The sequence below is a fragment of the Myotis davidii genome, unplaced genomic scaffold (assembly GCF_000327345.1).
Source record: "Myotis davidii unplaced genomic scaffold, ASM32734v1 scaffold798, whole genome shotgun sequence".
NCBI lineage: Eukaryota > Metazoa > Chordata > Mammalia > Chiroptera > Vespertilionidae > Myotis > Myotis davidii.
In genome coordinates this window covers 252,246-277,356 of record NW_006289818.1, presented here as the reverse complement: position 1 = coordinate 277,356, position 25,111 = coordinate 252,246, and the positions used below count along the sequence as shown (strand labels likewise).

Genomic DNA, 25,111 nt, shown 5'->3' with positions numbered 1-25,111 from the left:
TTGCTACTGTTATGAATCGTAATGTAAATATCTGATATGCAGGATGTATTTTCATTGTTACAAATTGAACATAATTAAAGCATAGTGATTGATCACAAAAACAATATGTAATTATATATGTGTTTTCCGATGGTCTTAGGCGACCCCTGTGAAAGGGTCGTTTGACCCCCAAAGGGGTGGCGACGCACAGGTTGGTAACCCACAGGTTGAGAGCCGCTGCTCTAGGGAGACGGACGTGCATATGCAAAGGCCCAGAGTTGGGAAAGAGCTTGAAATTCTGGAGACCGAAAGGTCCAGTTTAGCTGGAGCATAGTGAACTAGGGAGATCATCAGCATGAGTGTAGTTGAAGCCATGGGAATGATTTAATTTCTCCTGGAGTGTATATAGAGGAAGAAACAAAAAATAGGTCAAGATTAGTACATTGGAGAAAAACAACATGGAAGGGGTTAGAAGAGAAATGTGTAGAAGAGATGAAAGGAAGCAGTCACAGAAGTAGGAAGAAAGAAGGCTATTGTGGAAGCCAAAAGAGAAAACGGTGTCAACATTATTACAAGATACAGAGTGTCCTAATAAGGGGGAAGGGAAGCCCACTGGAATTGACAGTTATGAAGTCACCATTGATTCTGGCCATTTGCCCACTCAGAAGTGATGTGGATAGAAGATTTAATATAGTAAATTAACTACATTACAGCTATACCCTCCCATACACCTTTATTTTCATTTTCATACTTGTCCAGCAAGTTTTGTTTTCATCTGGTGGACCTGTTGATGAGATTTCCGGGCAGCCAATCAGAAAACATTTATTAAAAATTCATATCTGCATAGCATTGCACTTGGTCTTAATGTGATAAAAGAAGGTTGATTCCTACAACATGGTTTTAAATTCAAGATTCCCAAGAAGTTATTTTGAAAAGGTTGGCCCTCTAGCTTCATATTCCCTGAAAAACATCCACCGTGTACCCTGCAGCAGTTTACTCCTTGCTTGCCTAGACATGTAAGCATTAGAGATTATAACAAGCCTGTGTTATATGTATATTTTATCTTCCACAAAGCAGACTGACTACATTCTCAAAGTAACAGCCACTTGACTGTTTAGACCAGTGATGGCAAACCTATGACACGCGTGTCAGAGGTGACACGCGAACTCATTTTTTTGGTTGATTTTTCTTTGTTAAATGGCATTTAAATATATAAAATAAATATCAAAAATATAAGTCTTTGTTTTACTATGGTTGCAAATATCAAAAAAATTATATATGTGACACGGCACCAGAATTAAGTTAGGGTTTTTCAAAATGCTGACACACCGAGCTCAAAAGGTTCGTCATCACTGGTTTAGACAGCCACTTTTGTACTCTCTATGCCAATATATATCTTTTTAAAGTATAGTTGACATACAATATTATATTATTTTCAACATAGTGATTTGACATATTCCTTAAATGTGATCACCATAATAAGTCTCAACCATCTGTCACCAAAGTTGTTATGATAATGTTGACTAATTTCCCTATGCAAAAATATATCTTATGTTTTTTTAATTGATTTTAGAGAGAGAGGAAGGGAGAGGGATAGAGAGAAACATCAATGAGAATCACCAATTAGCTGCCGCCTGGACGTCACCTACTGGCGATGGAGCCTGCAACCCTGGCATGTGCCCGACTGGGGACCTCTTGGTTCATGTGTTGACACTCAACCCCTGAGCAACACTGGCCAGGCACAAAATTTATCTTAATTAACACTGTTTATGAGTAAAGGACACATATATGTTTGTGCATCTACACTTCATCTATACCCCGTTTTGTTAAAAGGTTAACTTTAGTTGCTCAATAGATTCCCACTATAATTTTCTCAGCATTTGGAAGTTCATAACTTAAAGAACTGTTTAAATATAAAGCAGAAGAGTAAGTAATGCAGATTGTCCTTCCCATTTTTAAGGGTCAGATCGAGACCCATCAATCATTCATCATTTCAGTCATTCATTAATTTAATGCATATTACCAAGAACCTACATAACATTTTTTTCCAGATCATGATGAGCTCTTCTCAGTCTGTACCATTTATTGTTAGCACCTCACATTTTTGTAGTGACTTGTGTACTGACTTGAGTTGTTTTGTCATTGACACATGCTGGCCTTTGTGTGTTTAACTAGTTCATGTTTTCCAGAGCAGAGCCCTAATCTTAAGTTCATTATGTATCCTCAAGACAGCTAGCATAGATTTAAGTGGGAACATAGTTGACATTTAATAGTTGATTGATTTTTATGATTGGGTTTTCAGATACTTATTTATGTTTTGTTCTTTAGTTTCCCTCAGCCTTTTTCAAAGGAAGGGTAAACATGTGTGCTGCATTTTGCTATGAGGTTTTGAAGTGCTGCACCTCGAAGATTAGCTCAACCAGGAATGAAGCATCTGCACTTCTGTATCTTCTGATGAGAAACAACTTTGAATATACCAAAAGGAAAACCTTTCTGAGAACACATCTGCAGGTCAGTGAAAATCAAAGCTCCTCTTCTTCAATTCAGTCTTTAGCCTCTAGATCAGTGGTTCCCGGGGTGGGGCGCCACTCCACAGGGGACCATTTTGATTTTTAAGGGGGGCAATTTGAGAATGAGTTATTAACAGTGAATTTTTTGCTTTTCTTATGGTTCTAGGGGCCTCATATCCAGTATAGAAATATATATTGTGACATATTTACACATTTCAGTTCTCTATTATATGTTTTGAAACTTTATCTGCTAATTTTTCATATCACTTTATATTTTTAAACAATTTCTTAGTGATTTCTTCCTCAGTACTTCAACTGTCCTTTCCTTCTTTTATTTTTCTCTTTCATGGATGCCATGTTCTTTGGCAGCTTGTTTAGACCAAGTTAATGGCCCTTTAGGCTTCCTCCATGTGAATAGGAATTCACTTTTTGAATAATAAAAATTATGTCACGGGGGTGGGGCATCAGGATTTTAGAGATGCTTAGGTGGGGTGTGGCCAGAAAAAGGTTGGGAACCACTGCCCTAGATCAAGATCTAGAGCTACCCAGTCCAATACAATAGCTGTTAGCCTCATGTGGCCATTTAGCACTTGAAATGTAACTAGTCTGAATTGATATGTGCCCTAAATTTGGCTTTTGAAGATTAAATACCAAAAAGAGTAAAATGTCTCAATTGTTTTATATTTACAATATGTCGAAATGGTATTTTGGATATATTGGGTTCAGTAAACTATTTAAATTCACCTGTGTCTTTTTACTTTTTTAATTGATTTTTTTTTAGAGAGAGAGAGACAGGGAGAGGGAGGGAGAGATCAAAACATCCATGAGAGAGATATATGGATTGTCTGCCTCCTGCACACCCCCTACTGGGGATGAGCCCACAACCCAGGCATGTGCCCTGATGGGGAATCAAACCTGCGACCTCTTGGTGCATGGAATGACGCTCAACCAGCTGAGCCACACCAGCCAGGCTCTTTTTACTTTTTAATGCAGCTACTAGACAATTTAAAATTACATGCATGGGTCACATCATATTTCTATTGGAAAGTGCTATTCTAGAGCATAGGTGCTATGAGTTAGACTCTAGTTCAGGTTCCAGGACCAACACACATTGTATGACCTTGAGAAATTTCCTTAGTGTGTCCGTGCCTCAGTTTCTTCATATGTAAAATAGTGGTAAATATTTGTGCCTGCCTCATACGATTGTTGTGAGGATTAAATGAGGTGCTTAAATAACAAACAAAACACTCATGAAATATTCTGTAGTAGGTAATAATACAGTTTGTGTGTTTCACTTTTCAGTATGACCAGTAAGTGAAACATGAGAGAAGTCTCAAGGTGTAGTGAAAAGAATGAACTTTGGAATTAGACCTACCTGGGCTTAATCATAGCTCAGTTACTTACTATGTGACCCTAGACAGGTGTATCAATCTATCTTAACTATTTGCCTTATCTGTAAAGTGAGGCCAAATATATTTCACCTTGCAGGGCTGTCATGAGGGATAAAAATAAAGTGTGTATAGTGCCAGGCACAATGACAGGCATGTATTAGACACTCAGTACATGGTAGTTGTTATTCAACATCTCCATATTTTTCTGCTTATTTAATGAAACTGCTTTGAACTAAAACACAATTAGGACTTCTTAGCTTAGTAGACCTCTTTGTAGTATGGGAAACCTTTGGTTATATTTGTATCTTCACTGCCATGGTGTGTCCCATTGCAGTTGTTTTTTGGAAATGGGTTATAAATGGGGAAACAGCCTATCAGGTTTTTAGAAATGTTATCAGTAATGTGGAAATCCGATGGAAGTGTATTCTGTATGTAAAAATCTACTAAATACTAGTAGTTACTTTTGGATACTAGGGGCAGGGTTATATAATAAGGGCCTTTATAATTCACCTTTATATGAGGTATCATTTGAGTACCATCTTTCCCCAAAACATTTCTGCAATTAGTGTGCCAGTATGCCTGAAATTCCCCATTAGGGTATGTTCTTCTGGGTCAAACCATTATTTCTCTCAAGTCCATTATTCAAATGTAAATGAATTAGTAAGTATGAAGACTTGCAACCATGTTTGGCACATAGTAAGTGCTCAAAAAAGAGTTACCTAGTATTATGATGATTATGATCTCTTTAATCCTCAGAACAATTCATAACCTTATTACAGTTAAGGAAAGTGAGGAATGGAAGGGTTAAATAGATTTTCTAAAGCCCCACAGTAAATAAAGTCTTTATTGATAAAGTCAAGATTTGCATCTGAAGCAGTTTGATTCTAGAGCCTGCAATAGCTCCTGCTTCCCAAGACCAGAGGTAAAGCATCCAGCCATTAACGCCTTACCATGAATCATTTAGGCATTCCTCAAAGGCATCCTGAGAGATTAAAAAGCACCATCAAAGGCATTATATGTAGGGCTGTCTTAACTAGGTAGGTGCTAGTCAGAAACAAAGAAGGGGGAAAAAAGAAAAAAGAAACAAAAGAAAAGAAACAAAGAAGGGAGCTGAGGTGCTGGAATTGGAAATTCAGGACACTAAAGTAGACCAGTGAAAAGGAATGAGAAACCATAGAAGAAAATGTCTTTTATTCCCAACTTTGCCATAGCTGCAACCTAGCAAGCATGTTCAAAATGGAGACCTGACCCACCATAGTTTCATTTCACTATTATGAAACAGTTTTGGATCTAGCTGTACCGTGAGCTTAGAAAAAAATTTCACATCTAACCAAGAAAAGTCCCAATAATACTTGAAATTGGGGCCTTTGAAGTTGCTATTTCCATAAATGAATTTAAATTTCTCATGTCTGAAGAAAGTAGGTTATGGTGGAACTGTGTAGAATCTTTAAAAGAAACATTTAATATGAATGCTTATGGGCTTATACAATGATGAAAATAAATAGCATTTGTTAAAAAGACAAATGAAAAACAATATTTGCTTTTTCCCACAGATAATAATTGCTGTAAGTCAGCTGATAGCTGATGTAGCACTAAGCGGAGGATCAAGATTTCAGGAGTCTTTATTCATTATCAATAATTTTGCTAACAGTGACAGACCTATGAAGGTATGTTCTCACTTCAAGTAATAAATTAGAAGCACCTTCACTGTCAGAAAAGTTTACACTCCTAGAGTTAAACTGTTATTGCGTCCATGACTTACTTTGTTGTTGTTGTTGTTAATCGTCACCTGAGGATATTTTTTTCATTGATTTTCAGAGAGAGTGGAAGGGAGGGGGAGAGATAGAGAGAAACATCAATGTGAGAGAGACACATAGATTGGTTGTCTTCTGCCTATGCCCCGACTGGGGCCTAGGATTGAGCCTGCAACAGAGGCATGTGACCTTGATCAGAATTGAACCTGTGACCCTTCATTTGGGCCACCGCTCTAACCACTGAGAAAACTGGCCAGGGCAGGTTCACGGCTTTCAGTAAAATAGTGTATAGTCCTAGCCAGTTTGGCTCACTGGATAGAGCATTGACCTGTGGGCTGAAGGGTCCCGGGTTCAATTCTGGTCAAGGACACATGCCTAGGTTGCAGGCTCAGTCCCCAGTAGGGGGCATGCAGGAGGCAGCCAATCAATGATTCTCTCATCATTGATGCTTCTATCTCTCTCTCCCTCTCCCTTCCTCTCTGAAATCAATAAAAATATATTTAAAAAAAATAGAGTATAGAGAATGTAAGCTTCATGATTCCAGGCTTTGTCTTGTACACCACTGTATCTCTAGCACTTAAAAAACTGCCTGGTACATAGCAAATAATCAATGTTAGTTGAATGAATGGATGATTGACTATACTGTGTATGCACAGTTGTTATGGCTAGTAGGATTGGAATTTTTTTCTGAGCTTGATTTCTAAACTTGCTCTGAATATAAATGGATCCTTTCTTTCTTAACAGTTGTTAACTATTTCCCATATTGATTAATTAAGCACTGAGTTTGAAATTTCACAAAATCTCACTTCTTAAGGCAGTTAACAGCCGCCTGAACCATTGCTAACAGATGAGGAACGGCACAGAAGAGATTTATTATCTGATGAGTTTTAAGAATCATCTGTTAACTGTCGCTTGCCATGGATAATTTTTTTTCCTTTTTTAAATTGAATTTATTGGGGTGGCATTGGTTAATAAAATTATACAAGTTTCAGGTATATAATTCTACAACATAACTGTATATTGTATTGTGTGTTTATCACCCCAAGTCAAGTCTCTTTTCATCACCATTTATCTCCCATTTTCCATCTTCTACCTCTCCCGCAGCCCCCTTCCCCCTGGCAGTCACTGTAATGTTGTCTATGTACATGAGTCTTTCCTTTTTTTTCCTTGTTTAATCCCTTCACCCTTCTCACCCAGCCCCAAAACCCCTCCCCTCTGACAGCTGTCAGTCTGTTCTCTGTATCCATGATTCTGTCTCTACTGTGTTAGTTTATTTTATTCATTAGATTTCACATATAAGGGAAATCATATGGCACTTGTATTTGTCTGACTGGCTTATTTCACTTAGCATAATACTCTCCAGGATCATCCATGCTGTTGCAAAAGGTAAGCTTTCTTTCTTTTTTATGACTGAATACTATTCCATTGTGTAAAAGTACCACAGCTTTTTTATCCACTCATCTACCGATGGCCACTTGGGCTGCTTCCAAATCTTGGCTGTTGTGAATAATGCTGCTATGAGCATAAAGGTGCATATATTCTTTCAAATTAGTTTGTCAGGTTTGCCATAGATACTTATTGGCACTCCCAAAGACCCTGAACTCCATTACTCTTTCTTACCTATTTGCTTAAAACCTATACTATTGTCAAAATTCATTTGTTGTACACAAAGCAGGTTCTGATCTTCAGTACTATATGTGTACAAGGAAAGAGAAATCCTTTGCCAATAAAGAAATTTCCCTCCCAGAGGAATCATCTCCATTCTTGGGAAAGGTCATCTTCCAACATAACTGGACAATATTGTTTAAAATCTGAAAAAAATAAAGCTCACAGTCATAGTGTCCTTGATGTTTGGGACATGTGGATCTATGTAGCAAAAAATATTCCCACAGGAACATTGCTTAGACTGAAGAAAAGGAAAAAAACCCAACAAAACAAAACACTGTCAGGCTGGGAAAGTTTGCTTTCCAGCCAGTTCTACTGGAAATAAGTGTATGAACACAGAAATGGCTTCTGTCATTTAGGATCTTTTACTCATACTCTAAGAGTTGTTATCATCCTTAATTCCATATTATATAAAAGTTTGAAGAGCAACTTTTTCACAGTCATAGGGGTGTGTTTTGGCTTTCCTTGATAGGAAATCTTTTGCATTGACTCATTTCATAAATGACTTAGTTTTATTAGTCAATCACTTAGTTTATTGGTCAGTCACTACCAATAAACCCTGTTAGAACAAGGAGTGCCTTGCTCCAGTAAATGGAATCTCTCTTAATGAATAAGAAGGTACTTTATGTATATAAGTATTACTTTAAAGGGATAAAGAAGGCACTTTTAAAAACTATTTCCTCCACTTCGGGTTATATTCACACCGGAAAGCTCCCTAACCCCTATATCTTTAATCATACAGATAATTGTGATTACTTCAGTGGGGTTAAGAGAAAGTGATAGGACTATTTTAATGGCCATAATAAAGAGGAAGCTGTAACTTACTGGTTTTGGGGGATCAAAACAACACTTTGAGAGAGGTTAATTATCTCTTTAAACTCTTTAGAGTGCTCTGTGATTCATAAGCTCTAATTTGTATAAGTGGACACTTTGTAGTATTTTTCCCCCTTAGTATATACATGTAGTAGTTGGTGGATGGGATGGGTATGCTTGTCAGTATGGAAGAGTGGGCTAAGGTCACTAGCTCTGGAGCCAAACTACCCGGGTGTAAATCTTGTCTCTACCACTTACCAACTATAATATTTTAACCAAGCTACTTAACTGCTTTGTGCCTCAGTTTTATGTTGGTAAATGAATTATGATAGTCCTTAGCTCACAGGATTGTTGTAAGAATGCCTAGACCACTGCCTAATACAAAGTATACTGTCAATTTTTAGTTATTGTCCTACCAAGCAAAATAGAGACAGACTCATAGATAGAGAGCAGGCAGACAACTCTGGTGTGTGTGGAGGTGTTAGGGATGGTGGTGGAGGGTTGAACAAAATAGAAAAAGAGAGAGAGAACTCATGGATGTGGATAATAGTGTGATGATTGCAGGGGAGGAGATTGGTGGAGGTAGAAGAGGGCATAGAGGTGATAAATGGTGATGAAAAAAATAAAATAAAGGAGAAGAAGAAAACAAAAAAATTTTAGTTACTGTTGTAACTAAAACTACACAATAAAGTGATTGTAGATTACTCTTATGGCTGTAGAATTCAGTGGAGAAGCTAGAGTTCAAGGCTTGGTAGCATGACTCCACTGTCCATGCTTTTAGGTATTGTGAATATACTGCCATCAAGTTTAGAGCCTTTGAAACCTGAGCTAGTTGGATATTTTAAAAAGAATTAATTTAAAGTTCTTTAGACGTGTCCCATGCCAAGAACCAAATACCCAGAACTGTAACAAGGATTAAAAAATTGTATGTTGCCCTGGATGGTCTGGTTCAGTTGGTTGAAGTGCACCAAAACGTTGTGGGTTCAATTCCCAGTCAGGGCACATATCCAGGTTGTGTGTGTGATCCCTGGTCAGGATGCCTGCAGGAGGCAATTGATTGATGTTTCACTCTCACATCAATGTTTCTCTCTCCCTCTCCCTCTCTCTCTTCTCCTTCCCCTCCCCCTCCCTCTCCCTTCTCCTTTCTCTAAAATCAATTTTTTAAAAAAATCATGTTATTCCTAGGATTGAATGCTGAGGTTTAGAGCACATCAATAATATTAATAAACATGTGTTTTTTGTTTTTAAATTAGGCAACTGCTTTTCCCACAGAAGTCAAAGATTTGACCAAGAGAATTCGTACAGTTCTTATGGCCACTGCTCAAATGAAAGAGCATGAAAAAGACCCTGAAATGCTAATTGATCTCCAGTATAGCTTAGCCAAGTCCTATGCAAGTACCCCAGAGCTCAGGAAAACCTGGCTTGATAGCATGGCCAAGATTCATGTAAAAAATGGAGATTTTTCAGAGGTAACTACTTAAGGCTTTGTTTTAAACACAGCCTTGCCAAGTCCTTGGAGCACATTCTAACAGCTCTTTCTTTGTCATCCTTTTTTCAGGCAGCAATGTGTTATGTCCATGTAGCAGCTTTGGTTGCAGAGTTTCTTCATCGAAAAAGTAAGATATTTCTGTTATTAGATATAGAGAGAATTTCAGTTAGTGCAATAGTTTTTATCCTTGTAGCTTGCAGCTGTGAATGTGATATAATTGAGCTCTGAAAAAATGTTCACCTTTAGCCTCATTCAGTGTTTAACAGAAGTTGTTCTTTAAAAAAACAAAACTGGATTGTTCATTTTGCCTTCTGCTTTCATTAAGAGTTAAATAGCCTGATATTCAGTGTTTATTTTCCGACACTGTCTCCCTGGAAGTCTGCCACAGATTAAATTCTTCGTAAGGCTCATGAGAAGCTCTGGATAATACCATTCACGTATTTTCCCCTCATCTGCCTCAAGTTCACCAACAACTGCCCACAGATTTAATCTCCACAGCCGCTTTAGTGCAACAGTACCTTAGTATTAAAGGGTAGTCAGCACATCATCAATATGGCCAAATAAGACATTCCTTGTTTGTGCCCCCCCCCAACAATTTGGCATCCATTCAGAGACAAAATTGCCTTTGTGGGAGCTCTGGGAGCTAGTGTCTTATGCCAAGGAACCTGGGAGGAATGTTACCAACCTCTGCATTAGGTAATAGGCAGACAGATCTCAGTCCTGGTTGTGGATCCTGCAATGGCTCATGCACTGGCTCCAGCACTTCCCAGCGGCAATCTAGGAGCCCCTGGAGAATACTGTCTTATGTAATTACCCATAGACAAGAGAGCCTTGGTGGAAATGTAGGAGCCCAGTGGAGAAATTCCAGCATGCCACTAGAGTACACACACACACACACACACACACACACACACACACACACACACGTTTAAATGCATTGGAGAGGGTAAAGTTTTACTTTACTCGTGTCACCCCTTCCCAAGGTGGCACAGCTCAGTGTCAAGAGAGACATCTTGTCTGTGATTTCTTTCACGGGAAAAGAAAGAGCATGAGAATGGACACCTGGCTTCCCCAGCTGTACAGGATGCTGCCAAAGAGGTCCATTGCTCTTTTGCCCCATCCAGAGTGCTGAGTTGTGAGCTTCAGGACTGGGGGTGGGGGCAGGAAGAAGTTGGAAAAGTGGCAAATAGGACTCTCAGAAGGTATTAAAGAGACATGGTTCATATACTAGCTCAAGAAGCCCACCAACAAGCTGCTAGGGACATTTAGCCTTTGGTTCCCTCCAGTTGGCCCATAAGCACCCTCCAGTGCTCCATGTGCTTCAACCACACCTCTCCTATTCTATAGCCAACTTCTTATGCATGCTCCTGATGGCAGCAAGAGCAAGCTTTAGCAGACAGCTAGTGAGCACAAGCAAAAAGTAGGCCAGAATCTGTGGGCCAGGGAGAGACCACAAACTTGAACTTTATCACCACTCTTGGGAAAGCAAAAATGGAGGCTGTTTGCACCTGGCCCAGTGTGTTGCACGATGGAGAGAAGGCATACAAACTTACGATTCTGCCACAAGAGGGAACAAGAAGTATGGAGAAGATGTATCCATAAAAAAATTTGTGCAACCCTCAGAATTGTGCAACCCTAGCAAGGCAGGTGGAAAGCATTTCTCTCCCAAAGTCAATCAGTAAAGACAGTTGGAAGTGACTGCTATTTCAAATGTGAAGACAGCAATGCCAGACAGCATGGATGGAGCTGGAGAGCATTATGCTAGATGAAATAAGCCAGTCAGAAAAGATAAATATCACATGATCTCACTTATTTGTAATGAACAACATAAACCGATGAACAAAAACAGATCCAGAGACAGAGACGCATTGATCAGATGCTCAAACCTCAGAGAAAAGGTAGGGGAGGATGGGGGTAAGGGGGAGAGATCAACCAGAGGACTTGTATGCATGCATATAAGCATAACCAATGGACGCAGACAACAGGGGGTGAGGGTGAGGGCAGGATTTGGGGAGTGGGGGGCGCAATGAGGGGATAAGGACACATTTGTAATACCTTAATCAATAAAGGGGAAAAATGAAGGAAACATGACATTACCAATAACCTTCCAGTAATCAAACTCAAACACTTGGAGAGCTGTAATTTACCTAATAAAGAATTCAAAATAGCTGTGGAATCTAAAAAGCTAAACTTGTATAAAAACAGAGTACAATGGTTTTTATATAAGTTGGCTTTTATTGATGTTGTTCAAAGGGTACAGACTTGCTACTTAAAAGATGAATAAGTTCTGGAGATTTAATATAGCATAATGATTATAATTAACAAAGTATACTTGAAAGTTGCTAAGAGAGTAGATCTTAAATGTTCCCCCGCCCCAAAAATGGTAATTATGTGTGCTGATTAGCGTTATTGTGTTAATTTTCAGTGTGTGTGTGTGTGTGTGTATGTGTGTGTGTGTATGTGTGTCAAATCAACACATGTACTTTAAACTTATACAGTGTTATATATCAAAAAAATAACTGGCAATGGACATTGCAAAGAAATCTCTCACTATCATAATGGCCAAGCTACTTCTTTTAAGGCAGTTGAATGAGTAATCTTAGATCAAAATGAAACCATATTGTGGGTGTGATATCACTCTAGTTTTGGCTATGAAAATACAACCATGTTTTGTTTTGTTTTTTTAATTACAGAATTTCTACCAGTAACTATGTATCTTTCATTTTACATCTAAGGCTCAGAGTCTGATTGCCTCTATTAATACCACTCATGTGGAGAAATTTTTTCTAAAAAGTGTCTTCCCAAACTTAGTATCATGATTAAAATGTAGATTCATTTTACTTATATTTTAAGTTAACACTTCCTGTTTGATACTGAAATTTTTTCATTCCTCACCTGAGGATTTTTTTCCATTGATTTTTAGAGAGAGTGGAAGAGAGGGAAAGACAGAGAGAAATATCGATATGAGAGAAACACATTGACTGGTTGCCTCCTACATGAGCCCGAACCAGGGCCTGGGCTGAGGAGGAAGCTGCAACCGAGGTACGTGCCCTTGATCGAAATTGAACCCAGGACCCTTCGGTCTGCCGGCAGATGCTCTATCCACTGAGCCAAACTGGCTAGGGCTTTGATACTGAACTTTTTTTGAACAATACATTTGCTTGCAATTGGTATACTCTAGTTTTCTCCTTTTGGTGCACATGTGAAATTACAGTAAAAATAAATATTGAACTTGAACACTGCAATTCCAAATAAACTAACAGATATGAGAACCCTAAACACAGTACTGAATAAATTTTAAGTGTATCTTTCAGAGAAATTAGGTTTATATTATCTCATCTTTTAAATTAGTCGACATGTGAAATAAGAGTTTTTGTCTGCTAAGTATGAAACTATATTCTTTAGATATTGAAATAGTTAAATATATTAAACTAGAGGCCCAGTGCATGAAATTCGTGCACTGGGGGAGGGTGCCCCTCAGCCCAGCCTGCACCCTCTCCAATCTGGGACCCCTCAGGGGATGTCCGACTACCGGTGGGATGGGATCGGGCCTAAACCAGCAGTTGGACATCCCTCTCACAATCCAGGACTGCTGGCTCCCAACTGCTCGCCTACCTGCCTGCCTGCCTGCCTGCCTGATTGCCCCTAATTGCTTCTGCCTGCTAGCCTGGTCACCCTCTAACAACTCTCCTGCCAACCTGATCAATGCCTAACTGCTCCCCTGCCAGCCCATTTGCCCCAAATGCTCTCCCCTGCCAGCCTGGTTGCCCCCAACTGCCCTCCCCTGCAGGCCTGGTCACCCCTAACTGCCCTCCCCTGCTGGCCTGATCGCCCACAACTGCCCTCCCCTGCCGGCCATCTTGTGACCACATGGGAAAGCCATCTTGTGTGAGGGTGTGATGGTCAATTTGCATATCACCTCTTTATTATATAGGCTATTTTCCTAGAATTATTTTTCACAAATGCAAAGACCCCAAAATGAAACAAAACTCAAGAATTTTTTATTTCCATTCTCAATCCTTAAGCTTTAGAAATATGACTATCCTATATAATAAAACCTTAATATGCAAATCAACCGAACAGCAGAATGACTGGTGGAATGACTTGTCGCTATAATGCTCACCAGGGGTCAGATGCTCAATGCAGGAGCTGCCCTCTAGTGGTCAGTACACTCCCACAGGGGGAGTGCCACTCAGCCAGAAGTCGGGCTCATGGCTGGTGAGCGCAGCAGTGGTGGCGGGAGCCTCTCCTACCTCCACTGCAGGTGGGCAATAAGGAGCAAGGGGTCCCGGACTGCGAGAGCACTGGACTGCAAGAGGGATGTCTAACTGCTAGATTAGGCCTGATCTGTGCGGGGGAGCGGGAAGATCAGGCCTAAGCCGGCAGGTGGACATCCCCTGAGGGGTCCCCGACTTCCAAGAGGGAGCAGGTCGGGCTGAGGGACTCCCCCACTCCCCCCCCCAAGTGCACAAATTTCATGCACTGGGCCTCTAGTAGGAGATAAAATAGCAACTAATAAAGAATACTAGGGGCCTGATGCATGAAATTCGTGCAAGAGTAGGCCTTCCTTCCCCCACTGCCGGCACTGGCTTCCCTGGCTTCATCCAGAAGGTTGTCTGGAAGGACTTTTGGTCTAATTAGCATATTATGCTTTTATTATTATAGATATATATTGCTGTGGTTTTTTTGGATGTTAGCATGAGGCAGCTTGCCTGAAAACCAAACACTATGTATGACATGTTTCAACAAGTGTAAATAGTGCTTTTAACTAATGATTTAAATATTTATTTCATAATACCTTCAAAGTTTTTTTAGAAGTTATACTTCATAGAAATCAAAGAGCCCTATCTGAGTAGGAAAAGGTGATGTTTTTCATTTTAAACAAAAATAATGTTAAATTTAGGAAAAGTTCACATGTTTATTTATAGGTGCTGTCTATTTTTAAATCTGTACTATGCTACTTGCTTGAACTAGAAAACCTTATTCTAAAATGGTGGCAGTGGGAAAATCCTGAGACTTTTTTCCCCTTAGATGCAATCATTCATATGATTTAAAACACCTTCTTTTGTTAATTATCTAATCAAACTATGATAGTTATGCTAAAGGAGACTACTAATTTAAAACAAGTTAAAAACTGAATCTAACCTGTCATCCAGTCAGAGAACTCCATGATCTAGGCAAGACCTGGATATTCACAGAGTAAATGAAAGTATATTTGAGTGCAAAACTGAAAAAAAAGTTTCATTTATGATTTTAAGACAAACTTATTTAACAAAAATAATTGAGTAATTCTGGAGCCCTTTATTTTCTATCATTAAGCGTCCTTTGATAATTAACACAAAAGGGAAGGAGAGTTAGCTGTATTATAAATCTCTGGCATATTAATTGCCAAAAAAGTTTGTGTTTTCTCAAAGTCTTATGCCATTCTCTTGAAGTCATTACAAAGCAGTTTATTTTTAAAAAGTTAATATATTTTTATTGATTTCAGAGAGGAATGGAGAGGGAGAGAGAGATAAAAACATCAATAATGAGAGAGAATTGTTGATCACCTGCCTCCTGCACTCCCCTACTGGGCATCGAGCCCACAGCCGGGCATGTGCCCTTGATCAGAATCGAACTCGGGACCCTTCAGTCAGCAGGCCAAGGCTCTATCCACTGAACCAAACCAGCTAGGGCATGAAGCATTGTTTAAATCAAGATGGAATGAAATACTACTGACCAGCTGTCGCATTAGAGACAAGTTTTCCTGTATAGAGTTTTTAAGAAAAAAAAATAGTTTGTCTTGTTGGGTGGTTGCCTAAACAAGCAAGGACTTTAGCCCTTGCTCCCCAGGGGTGTCTATAAATCCTTTTTCTCATGTTTTAGACCAGTGGTTCTCAACCTTCCTAATGCCATGACCTTTTAATACAGTTCCTCATGTTTTGGTGACCCCCAACCATAAAATTATTTTCGTTGCTACTTCATAACTGTAATTTTGCTACTGTTATGAATCGTAATGTAAATATCTGATATGCAGGATGTATTTTCATTGTTACAAATTGAACATAGTTAAAGCATAGTGATCAATCACAAAAACAATATGTAATTATATGTGTGTTTTCCGATGGTCTTAGGCAACCTCTGTGAAAAGGTCGTTCGACCCCCAAAGGGGCCATGACCCACAGGTTGAGAACCGCTGTTTTAGACACTGAACTGAAAGGGAAAGGGGGTGGGAGGTGTGCAGTTCTCCCTGCCATGCCCCTAGCCTCAAACTTCTTTCCTACAGCTAGAGCTTTAGTTCTTTCTACTAGACAGACCTTAAGGATTATCATTCTCTTCCTTTACCAAAGTTACCTTGAGGTGGTGATACTGGGTGTTATTCCCATCCCCCAAAATATAAAATTATAGATCTAAATGTCTTTACTTCTGTTTTGTCTGAGAACCTCAAAATGTTCTAGATCTCATTCTCTGGAGGTCAGACTTTATGTAACTCTTGCTGAGTGAGGGCACAACTGTTTTCTCCCAGGGAATTCCAGAGTCAAGTTTCTACATTCTTCCACCACCACATAGCACCCAAGGTTCAGCAAAGCTTTAGGCCTGTAGGGCTTCCCCATCAACCCTGGAAAAGGAATTTTCTTTCCCAGAGAGTCTGTTATTTTCATTCCTTATAGGGTAATGTTGATCCCTTTCCCAAGTTTTGTACTCAGGATCTAGTAGTTTAGGTTCTATAAAGCTTTTTATTCCCTAGTGCCTTACCAATCACAGATTTTTTTTTCCTTTTTGGCCCTCCCTTTAGGACTTTTACGTCTTACCCTTCTTCTGACTAGCAGTCTTATTTTTTCAAGGGTTGGACAGTTTGCATGTTGTTTTCCTTAGGATAGCAGCCAGGAATACAGAAACTACAGCTGTTTATGAAGGGCAAGGTTAGGAATCTAGGTCACATACCAGAAAAATTGATAGACTCTCCAAGACCACTTTATCTAATGCTGCGCAGGGCTTTGTGAGAGCCCTCTAATACATGCCTCCTTCTCTTGTGATATATACACTGGCCACTTCTAGAATCAGTAACTTGTTTAATCTAAAAATCATTCTGGAACTAAGGGGAATCAGAATTTTCCCCCAAGTATTTTTAAGATGGTAACAAACAAAAGGGCCCTCATATCCTTGGATAGTTGTTTGGGTGTTGATAACGTAAGCAAAAAGGAGAAATAGTCACCTCTAGGTAGAGAGATATCGTCAGGCATAGGAACCACATAACACACTTAAGTAAAAATAGTGGACTCTGAAGTTGAAAATCACACTAGAAGTCGTTATACCAGGTGATGTAGACACAACCTTCAAAAGTAGATGTTGAGCTGTTTTTAGAAGACAACTAATTACCCTCCTTCTAAAAGGTACTCTCCGCCTAGATGCTTTAGCCTTATCTGATCTCAGGCATTTTGTCCTCCCCCAAATCACAGTGTTATATACATCATTGAAGAAGGAAATGATGAAAAACCCCAGATTTGGAAATCACTTAAAGTAATAATCTCCTCAGAGCAGACAGGAATGTTTTCCTCAGCCATGGACTAGCAGCCTAAGGCCTTCAGGGATTGACCCTTTTCCTTGGTAAAGACTACATTCTGTATCTCTTCACTCAAGATTTTTCTTTCATAATTGAGATTTTATCAGTTGTTTTGAGGTTAAGTACACAGACATTTCAGTTTGTACACAATTCTTAACTTTCGTACCCAAATCTAAAAAGTCATGTAGTTGTGATTCTTTTCTAAACAGTTATTTCAGTGACTTTCTGGCTTAAAATGTGCAGTTAGCTAATTTTCCTTAATAGAGTATCAAGTACCAATATCTTCAAATGTTGATACGCTTTTACATCTAAGTCCCACTATTTCACAATTTAATATCAGATGCTCTATATCCGTGGTCGGCAAACTGCGGCTCGAGAGCCACATGTGGCTCTTTGGTCCCTTGAGTGTGGCTCTTCCTAAGCCTTGGGAGTACCCTAATTAAGTTAATAACAATTTAGCTACCTATTTAGTTTAAGTGTAAAATATTTGGCTCTCAAAAGAAATTTCAATCATACTGTTGATAATTGGCTCTGTTGACTAAAGAGTTTGCCGACCACTGCTCTAGATAATCAAATCTTCAATCTTTCATAGCACATTAACAAAGTTACTAGGAAAACTGGAACTACTATACCAAAGATGTTGCCGATGCACAAAATCCTGAAAGGGAGAGGCCAAGATCAAGGAGTGGTTTTCTTTAGGAAATACTTCTACCAAAAACATGAGAATAGAAGTAATTTAATATGTTCAAGACATATTAAATGCATGACTAATTCCATATTGCCATTTAGGATGCTTTTGTATTGTAGGATATAAAAACTACCCCATCTATGGAATATTAAGCTGACACCCAAGATAATCAAATCCTCTCCCGTATTCAATATCCCACTATTTTCTAGTTGACCGCCCCCCCCCCCAAAAAAAACCCAACCAGCATAAGAAGTTAAATTTAGACTTTAAAAAAATGGGATGAAGTGGAATTCCCTCCTTCTTAAAAATGTTTCTGGAACTACTACAAACATTGCATTTCCAAAATAGTTGATATAAATATTCCTCTGGATTATATAAGGGAGGCAGGGACCACTGATGAGACATGGTACATGATATTAATCAGACCTGGCTTCTTTCTCTTCTGCTATATCCAAGGCTGGACTCCCCTCATTTTTAGTTTCTCCACTTTCTGCAGATCTTTAGGTTCCTGGTTAGCCACTTTGGCCTGTTTTCCCTTGGCTCCCCTCCCCCTTTTGTTTGTACTTTTTTTGTTTGTTTCCACTTTGCAGGAGCAGATTTAGCTGACAAGCTTGCCCATCTCCTCTTAGGCTCCTTCACTGTCCCCTTGGTGGAACTGACTTTTTTCTTGGCCTTATGGCTGTGGGGGCAGGCGAGTGCCGACAACCTTCTGGAACCTGGGCTGCCTGGCTGCTACCCCTTCTCCCACTGCCCAACCCTCCACGGGAGTGGTTTCACTCAAGTTTTAGGGCCCTCTTCCTTACTGCCTAGCTCTTAATTTCATAGAGATGATCAAGTGGAAGGTTTTCTCCTAAATTTGAGATGTTTTACTGCAAGACTACTCTGAGTGCCCTGGAGACCAGCTGCCAGTCTGAGGCCAGTTTGTTACTGGTCCATGATCGGGAGGAATGTTGTCCTGAATGTAAATCAACTATGTCACTGAGCACAATGTTTAGTTCAGCTGACTTTTGCTTTTCTTTTCATGGAAAGGCTCTGTCGAAGAAGGAAATGAATTGATTTACATTCTGGTATGGGTTCCGTATCTTGCTGTGGTCAGTACTTTGAAGACAAGTCCGTAACAGACCATTTTAGGCATGCTTATCTTTGGAAATGAAGTGTCATACTTTCAAAAGAAGTGCGTCATGCTCTTTCTTCAGTGGTTTTTATTAGCTAATGTGCTTGAACAGAAACAGTTCTAAAGTCCAGTAAATCTCATTATTTCTGACACGCCTTCTGCCTTAACAGAAATCCACTGACCACCCCCTATGTGTTTCTCCATTCTTGACAAAGTACTTTAAAGCAACTCCATCTTCCCTCACTAGAATTCCATCTCTAATAACAGTGTGGTTCTTACTTGATAACCCATGTTGTATCAAGCATCTTATCAGAAGATACATGTGTGTCTTGTTAGCTTTCATTTAGACAAGAAGAGTTGGCAAACTCTAAGCCTTGTAACATGATCTTTTCCCACAAGAATTCTGAGAAATCGCAGTATGTGGTTTGGCTTTCTTAAACCTTCCTTCTTCCTTCTCCAACTTCTCACCTGGGATGCTTACAAGATATTTAGCTGTGAGTAGTCATTATTTCTAAGCATCACTATTAGAGAAATTGTAGAATAGTTTTTTTCTAGATTGCAATAGATTCTAGATTGTAGAATAGATTGCAATAGGTGTTTGTTCCCTTTGTGACTAGCCACTTTTCACTGACTAGCAGATTCTGTCATAAGGAGGCTGAATTTTCCTTAACTCTAAAATTACCCACTTAGATAAGGGTAAACTTGGCAACAACAGGAGTTATTGGACATCTCCCTCTGTCCAGAATCTGTAGGGCAACCATGTAGTCTTCTGTATCTAAACTCCTGCCTGACAGTGACAATTTGGTCCACGATCCTATAGCACCTGTTCGCAGCTTGAACTAGCTTCCTACTTCCCAGGGATCCAGCTGCAGAGTCATTTACTGTACCAGCTGGCAGCAATTATTTTATTCTGTTTTGGAGAAGCTAGTATATTTTTGGCAGCTTTGTTTGGTAATAACAATTCATTGAATACTACTTCTTTTTTTAATCTTCACCCGAGGATATTTTTCCATTGATTTTTAGAGAGAGTGGAAGAGAGAGGGAAAGACAGATTCATTGACATGAGAGAAACAAATCGATTGGTTGCCTCCTGCATGTACCCTGACCAGGACCCTGGTGGGGGAGGAGTCTACAACTGCGGTACTGCCCTTGACTGGAATCAAACCCAGGACCCTTCGGTCTGCAGGCCGATGCTCTATCCATTGAGCCAAACTGGTTAGAGCTTGAATACTTCTTATATGATAGGTTCTGTTCTAAACACTTTATTTTCCTTTAATTATCATGTTAATTACCACTGTTTTACAGATGATGAGACCAAGTCTTAGAGAGATAAACATGTCTAAAAGCACACAGTGACAAAAGTGGGTCTATCTAGCTCCAAGTCTCTGGTTCTTCTGTGTCCCGTCCTGTTTTTCCAAGAATGCTTCATACTTTCCATCTGTTTTATTTTATTTTCTTAAAATACTAGAGGCCCGATGTGTTTGGCCAACAGGGGGCAATAACATGTAGATTAAGATGCCCTACACATTTGTAATACCTTAATAATAATAAAAAAATATATATATATTGGGGGGAAAAAAGATGCCCTGAACTGTCTGACAGCAAGCAATCATCCCTTCTCCGATTTGGGGAGCCAATTCCAGCATGTCAGCAAGGGCTGAATCATCTAGAGTGACAAGGGCACTGATGCATGAAATTTGTGCAAGGGGTTTGGCCCCAGCTGCTTCACCCGTGCCTGGCTGGCCCTCACAGCCCCTTGCAGCCCCAGCTTCATCTGGAATGTCATCCAGATGGTCGTTCTGCTGTTCAGTTTAATTAGCATATTAGCTCTTTATTATATAGGATGTTTTATTGATATCAGAGAGAGGAAGGAAGAGAGAAACGGATAGAAACATCAATGATGAGAGAGAATCATCAATGAGCTGCCTCCTACACGCCCCCCACTGGGGATCAAGCCTGCAACCTGGGCATGTGCCCTGACTGGGAATCAAACCAAGAGCTCCTGGTTCATAGGTAGATGCTCAACTACTGAGCTGCTCCAGTGGGTGCCATCTGTTTTATTTTTCTGCCTGTCTTACAAGTCCTAGGTTAGGCCTCCCACAACAACTGACTTTTCCCCAAAAATTTCCAGTAAAGTCAGGAGCTACAGATGGTTACAGAAACTCTTTCAGTGATTACCTGAAAAGTACATGCCCTCCTTGTTTAGGTGAGACCATAGTTGAACACAGGATGAAATTATTTGTAACAGTGTTTAGATCTCACTAGAGAAACATTTACTGTACTAGCCAATGAAAATGATATGTAGTCAGAGAATGAAACTTAGTTGTAAATAAGTTGAGCTCACTTTTTGGGGAAAAGACTGGTAGAATGTGTAGTAAATGAAAATAGTTTATTAAAATATTTGTAACTGAAAATTGTACTTATGCCTTTGATCCTCACAAAGAATATCCATGTTTATTTTTAAGGGTAACCAACCACTCTAAGGCTGTTATTTACAAAACACTTTCATATATAAATTTACTTCACTGTTTTTTTGTTCATACAGAATTATTCCCTAATGGATGTTCAGCCTTCAAGAAAATTACTCCCAATATAGATGAAGAAGGAGCAATGAAAGAAGATGCTGGAATGATGGATGTCCATTATACTGAAGTAAGATTCCAGGGCCTGCATTGCCAGTTATATAAATTTAACTTCTTAAATATATGTTTATTTAACAATTATTACAACTAACTTAATTTGGAAGGTATCTAAGGGTTGATGAACTGTAAGCATTAAGACTTCCCAGAGCAATGATGTTGCTGTTAGGAATGTGGAGAACCCTGTCTCTGGAACTCTTCCTAATGTCTGGTTTTAGAAATGCAACATTTATTATCTTCAAATCATCATCACAGTAACCAGATCAGGGTCAGCATAGTTTGGAGAATCTTCCATTAAAATATTGTTAAGGTAACAGTTAAGCAGAGGATCCATACAAGTATTTTTGAAATGGAAAATTTCTACTCTAAGCTTCATATGGGTAGCAAACGGATTCAGTTGTCACACAGTCAACCAATATTTACTGAGCACTGACTTATGAGCAAGGTTCTGGACTTGATGATATAGGAGCTATCAAATAATTAGATATGTCTGATCTTTAACCTCTAATGTCTACCTGAGAGATAAGACACCATCACAAAATGAAAATAAGACAGTGCCATTTGAATAATATAAACAGTATGTTCCATGCAAAGACAAAGGTGAAAGAGATACCTTTGAGCTGAAGTAGAACAGAGGAGGTATTAGATTAGAGAGGGGTTTGAAGAATGAGTTCATCTTGAAGGCATACTAACAGGAGAATAGCAGAGACAAAAATTAAGTGGTGGGAAAGTATAAGGCAGGTTTTAGGTACAAGTAAGTGGATCCTTTGGACTAAACCAGTGGATTTGTATAGAGAAAAGTAGTAGCTGAGGTCTTAATTTTGAGAAACTATGAATATTTGGGCTTTATTCATAAATACATTCAATGGACTGTTGAATTGCTATTAAAGGTTTTTGAGCCGAATCATGACAAGGTCAAAGCAAAGAAGAGGAAAGGTTAATTCAGTGGTAATATGTATTGGAAGTAGATAGATAGGGGCTAGAGGCAGAGGCTAGAGAGGGGGCTACCCTAAGGGTCCAAATGTGATGCAGTTGAGTTGGGGCCTAAACCCAGATAGTGACAGATTCAGGCAAAACTTTGACACAAAGAGGAAAACTTGGTGGCTGTAGGAGGGGAAGAGTCAAAGTAGCTCTGAGATTTCAGGTTTGGATATTAGAGAAAAATGATAGATGGATGATTTTACAGGTAAGATTATGAATTCAGTTTTTGATGTGTGTTGAATTTGAAGTAAAAGATTATCAAAATAGAAATAAACATTAGGCCATGAGAAATTCAGAACTGGACCTAAGCAGAGAGATCAGGATTGGAAATCCGCATTTGGAAGTCATATCTGTGTAAGAATCAAATCAGAGTGAGGATGGGAGATAATATAGCAAATGAAGACCAGAGGACCAGGGACTGAACCATACAGAACTTTACAATTGAAGAATGGGAACATGAAAAAAAAGAAGAAAAAATCAAAAGCAGAGAGACTTAAGGAATTGTAGTCCCATATGAATACATTTTTAAGTTGTATTAAGAAACACAAGAAGCAGTCAGGTTAAAGTGATAGAGACACACTTCATAAATACTAAATACTTTATGAGTTGTTTTTTATAATACAAGCAAATCTCAATTAGCTCTAGTTTACTTAAGCTAAAATGATATGCCTGGAAGCTTTACCTACTGTTTCTGTATGGGTCTGTCTCCTGGTCAGTAAAATAAAGATAGTAATACTGTCCTAGTTACTTCACAATAAATCTGAAGGCTCTTTATAGGTCATTAAGTGCTGCATAAATGTCAAGCTTTATCACTGACTTACTTGAGAGTGAGGTTTCCTTTTATGCCCAGAATCTAGAAGAGTAGATATTTAAAACATGTTTGCTGAATTAATCATAACAGAATCGAGATACTGGAATTTTAGTTCCAGTTCATTATCTGACTGTGACCCTTTTGGTAAATTAATTCACTTTTTCGATCTTAGATGACTTTCCATAGAATTCCAGTTGTTATGGCTGGCAGCAGAAAGATTCCAGGGAGTTGAGGGGAGATAAATGGATCAGCACAGCTGAAGTTTTGTCCTTGCTTTCCAAAAAGCAGCTTTAGCTTTTTCATAAAAATGTCCTTGAGCCTGACTCTCTTTTATACTCTCAAGGAAAGCAGTAATGTTTCTTATTAGACAATAACTATACTCACTGTTCTGTGTAAACATATTTGTTACAACTCGTTTGTGATCTGCAGTCATAATTTATACATATACTTTATTTGAAATATACAGATAAAATCATGTTCTATGAAGTGCTGTTTAATGTTTTAGTTTACTTAATAAGGTTTCTTCCTTATACCCTAGCCTATAGAAAAATAAAGACATTGATTTCCAAGTTTATTTAAATGAAAAATAAAAATGGTTTTCCATTTAATGCAGGGGTTGGGAACCTTTTTTCTGCCAAGCGCCATTTGGATATTTATAACATTCTTGGGCCATACAAAATTACCAACTTAAAAATTAGCATGCTATACTTGGTCAAACATTTAATTAGCTCACCCCTAATACTTTGGCAGGGCCAGACCAAATGATTTAATGGGCCTTATACGGCCCATGGGCTGGACGTTCCCCACCCCTGATTTAGTGCCTGTATTAAAATATATGAGTTAAACCAATAATAATAAAATTTAATTTAGACCTCCTCAGTTTGGAACAAACAACTTACCCCTTTTCAAAGATAATCCTTCTCAGTGTATTACCATTTGTAAGTATAGTTAACATCTTCATTATATGCATAAACAAAACGAATGTAGTTTACTATTGTCAACATTCGTTTCATATTTTTAAGGATGGTTTCAATTTCAAATATTTCAAGTATTTTATTTCAAACTATAGTTACACAAATATAATTCTGTGCATTTCATTTTAATTAGTACATTCTGTTTATTTTTTGTTAACTTGAAATGGTTCATAATTTATTTGCCCAGAACTCTAAAACTATTTTTAATTCCTGATTACATTTTTTCTCTTAATGCAGGAAGTTTTGCTGGAGTTGCTAGAACAATGTGTGGATGGCTTATGGAAAGCAGAACGTTATGAAGTAATTTCTGAGATTTCCAAGTTGATCATTCCAATTTATGAGAAACGCCGTGAGTTTGAGGTAAGCACGTTTGCATCATTGCCCATTTTTGTTGAATTGTGAGAGTTCTTTATATTTTCTAGATATTAAACTTTATTAAATCTGTGATTTAATATTTTATTTTGGTCTTGGAAAAAGTAGTAATATAGTTATGTTACTATTACTATATGACCTCTGAAGAATAGAAGGTTAATTATATTATGACATTATTTCTTATCATAGAATATAAATACTTAATGTATCACTTTGAAACATTTGTCCACTTGGAAAGTTACAGTCCTTAAAAATACTGTTCAGCCCTAGCTGGTTTGGCTCAGTGGCTAGAGTGTCAACCTGTGGACTGAAGGGTCCTGGGGTTGAAACCAGCCATGGGCACATGCCTGGGTTGCAGGCTCGATTCCCCGTAGGGGGGGTGCAGGGG

The 25,111-nt window shown here is 38.8% G+C and overlaps 1 protein-coding gene across 4 annotated transcripts in view; it reads left to right on the top strand.

The window, feature by feature from the left end:
- Positions 1 to 25,111, top strand: part of DOCK11 (dedicator of cytokinesis 11) — a 142,384-nt gene that overhangs the window by 103,811 nt on the left and 13,462 nt on the right. For all 4 annotated transcript variants that reach the window (XM_015563139.1, XM_015563138.1, XM_015563141.1 and 1 more), the window contains 6 exons: positions 2,308 to 2,490; positions 5,434 to 5,547; positions 9,366 to 9,581; positions 9,671 to 9,728; positions 21,492 to 21,598; positions 24,589 to 24,711. In XM_015563139.1, coding sequence (XP_015418625.1) covers positions 2,308 to 2,490; positions 5,434 to 5,547; positions 9,366 to 9,581; positions 9,671 to 9,728; positions 21,492 to 21,598; positions 24,589 to 24,711 — 801 coding nt within the window. The remainder of the gene's footprint in view (positions 1 to 2,307; positions 2,491 to 5,433; positions 5,548 to 9,365; positions 9,582 to 9,670; positions 9,729 to 21,491; positions 21,599 to 24,588; positions 24,712 to 25,111) is intronic.